The 2828-nt window shown below is 35.8% G+C and overlaps 1 protein-coding gene across 1 annotated transcript; it reads left to right on the forward strand.

Moving 5' to 3' along the window:
* Window positions 1-376: 376 nt before the first annotated feature.
* LOC106469837 (C-reactive protein 1.4-like) lies at window positions 377-1438 on the forward strand. The gene has a single exon (XM_013930349.2). It carries the CDS (start codon window positions 453-455, stop codon window positions 1209-1211), a length of 759 nt encoding a protein of 252 aa, XP_013785803.1. The 5' UTR covers window positions 377-452; the 3' UTR covers window positions 1212-1438.
* Window positions 1439-2828: the final 1390 nt, after the last annotated feature.

The following is a 2828-nucleotide window of genomic DNA, read 5'->3' on the forward strand; positions in this document are numbered from 1 at the left end:
GGACTATACACAAACTGTTTATTTTTAATACTTTTAGAATTAAAACAAATTGTTGTTTGCAGTCATTTTAAAAAATAGACACCAAATACTTTATCCAATTTTTGAATACAAGTTGCAAGTATGCAGTTTAAGATATGCCTCCTCTTGCTGTTCAATGTCATATAAATAATACATGTCTGCATACGTAAGATGTTGTTGGTAGACGTGCAGTTTATTTGTCTACAGTCTGAAAATATCATCTTTTGTTTTTCTTTTATGCACTCGTTGTACAACTTTTCAAGGTCATCCGGGAGCCATAACCTCCAGGATGTTTTCCAGTATTTCTGATTGGACAGCAGAACGTTTCCTCTGGTCTAGCTCGTCTCTGAGTTTTATAAATACTTTTTATAAGTACATATCTATATGTATGTAGTCTGGTCCTAGTATGGAAGATAAGTAAGCTCTATTCTGATATGGCTTCTTTGTTAACCAAACTATTTTATATGTTTGCTCTAATAGCGATAGACGCTTATATGGTAGAACTCATAGAACCTCCTGAAAATTTTGTGCAGAAACACTATGTTCAAGCCTTCTTTCCACCATCATCCGGTTCCTTATTTCCTTACCTAAAATTGGAGGGCTCTTTACCACCGTTGCGCCATTTCACACTCTGTACGTGGGCTAAAGCCTGGAACCTCAACACAAATGGTAACTTCATTTTCTCGTACAGTTATCCTGAAAAGGGAGGAGACAACGAATTTCTGGTAGGAGTTTACAAAAAACCCGAAGCAGCTCCTGAACTGTCTATTCATGTTAGAGGAAAACATTCTCGTGCTGAATGTTCAAGATTCACCATCGGACATTGGCACCATTTGTGCTACATCTGGACTAGAGTAGGTGGACGAGTTGAAATGTCTGTGGACGGGCAAAAGTGTTCCAACACCAAGGAGATAGCACCAGGTCTCGAGATCCGCACCGGTGGTACTGCAATCATTGGACAAGAACAAGATTCAGTTGGTGGAGGATTCATGGTGGAACAGGCTTGGAATGGAGAAATAACTGACCTTCAACTCTGGGATGAGCCTCTAAGTCCAGCTCAGATTCAGTTCATAAGGTGTAACAGATACCAAGCCGAAGGGTCGGTATTCAGCTGGATGAAAAGCCCCATGGTGGCACATGGTGTTGTTTTCTCCGAAACAAATGTATGTAAACTCTCCTACCCATTTTCGTGATGTGGAAATCGTAAAATTTGTCTAAGATTTTCTGAAAACGTATTATCGACATACATTCGTCAGAATTTAAAATAAGTTTGAATCTTTAATTTGATAAAAGATGGCTCTGTAAAAGCAATTTACAGTAAAAATATTTTATATTCATGTATAATCAAGAATTTGTTTAATTTTAGCTTTGTTCTTATTTGAAATGATCAATAAAGAGTGGTCCTTACCTTATGTACAAATTAGATGGTATTCATTACATCTTGTTGCTTTGGCTAAGCTACGAAAATTTGATGTTTTTTTTTGTAGATCTGCATTATTACAAGTAATACATTTCATATAAAGTCTTAACTAAAGTGTGTATAAACTTAATATAAGACGTACATTGGGCTACAGTTTCTAAACACGTTGTCTGGCTCGTTGTCTGTGTAATAGATATAATTTATTTTGAATATTACTTTATAACATAGTCAGTAGACGTAAAAAATCTCTCTTTCAGATATCTTAACATTTTCAAACAGTACAGGAGACACTTTAGATAAAAGCTTTGTAAAACTGGCAAGTTGTTGATGTTGTTTTTAGTTCAAAAACTACAAAATGAGCTATTTGCACTCTGTCCACAGCGGGGAATCGAACACCGGATTTTACCGCTGACCCACCGGGGGTACAAATGACAAATTTTTATAAAACTAAACACGATTCTGTATCATAAACTCCTTGCAAATATCTAATTCTACGCCCCATCTTAATACTGGGGATGGCCTAGTAATAAGCGTACCAGACCGTCAATCAGAGAGTTCATGGTTCGCATCTTGTTTCCGCAAAAAATCGCAATCCGCTTCTTGAGACTATTATGTGCATTATAAGTGTAATGGTAAGATCTGACTTGTAATACCTTTGCAAATAATAATAATAACCAATTGTGCATCCTAAAATAATGACATTAATATTCACGTTATTAACACTAATTCCATTATCATAAAAATATATTTGTTTATAATGAGTCTTTAATAGTTTAACTCTTTCTTAGAAACGTGCTTACAAAACTAACAAGAACATAAGAAAACAGTTCTTACAAATGTTTCTGTCAACAATGTGACGATTTCATCTTGCCTTTCGATTTTGTAGTCAGCATTGCCTTCTAGTTTCTTAAAATTGAAAAAAAAAATCATAACACGACAGCAAACTCTAATAACAATTTAACAATGTCCGCATCAATATCCAATAACATCTCGAAAAGGCCACTTCTAATAGTAACTTTAACAAACCTCAGGCTGTTCATAACAACTCAACAACAACAAAACCCATCTTCAGTATTAAAGCTGAACTGGAATTATTATTTATAGCCGGGTACTTCTCAAAGACTAAAATGATGAACTGAAATATAATGTGCATAAAGTCATTGATGATCTGATTCCAAAAACTAGATTCTAACCCTGAATTTTAGTATCGTCCCACTACAGATAAACAAATTACCACTATTGGGCATCCAACGAACAAAGTCACATTGGGCTATCTGTTGTGTCTACTGCGGGGAATCGAACCACAGTTTTTAGCTTTGTTAGTCTGTAAAGTTGCTGCTGTCCCATCGTGGGACCTAACGGTCGAATAAAACAGTGGCACAGCGGCATG

This window comes from Limulus polyphemus, unplaced genomic scaffold (assembly GCF_000517525.1).
Source record: "Limulus polyphemus unplaced genomic scaffold, Limulus_polyphemus-2.1.2 Scaffold3676, whole genome shotgun sequence".
NCBI classification, from domain to species: domain Eukaryota; kingdom Metazoa; phylum Arthropoda; class Merostomata; order Xiphosura; family Limulidae; genus Limulus; species Limulus polyphemus.

What these genes read in the sequence shown, in the direction of transcription:
- LOC106469837 (XM_013930349.2), top strand. Translation starts at nt 453, where the DNA reads ATGGCTTCTTTGTTAACCAAACTATTTTATATGTTTGCTCTAATAGCG.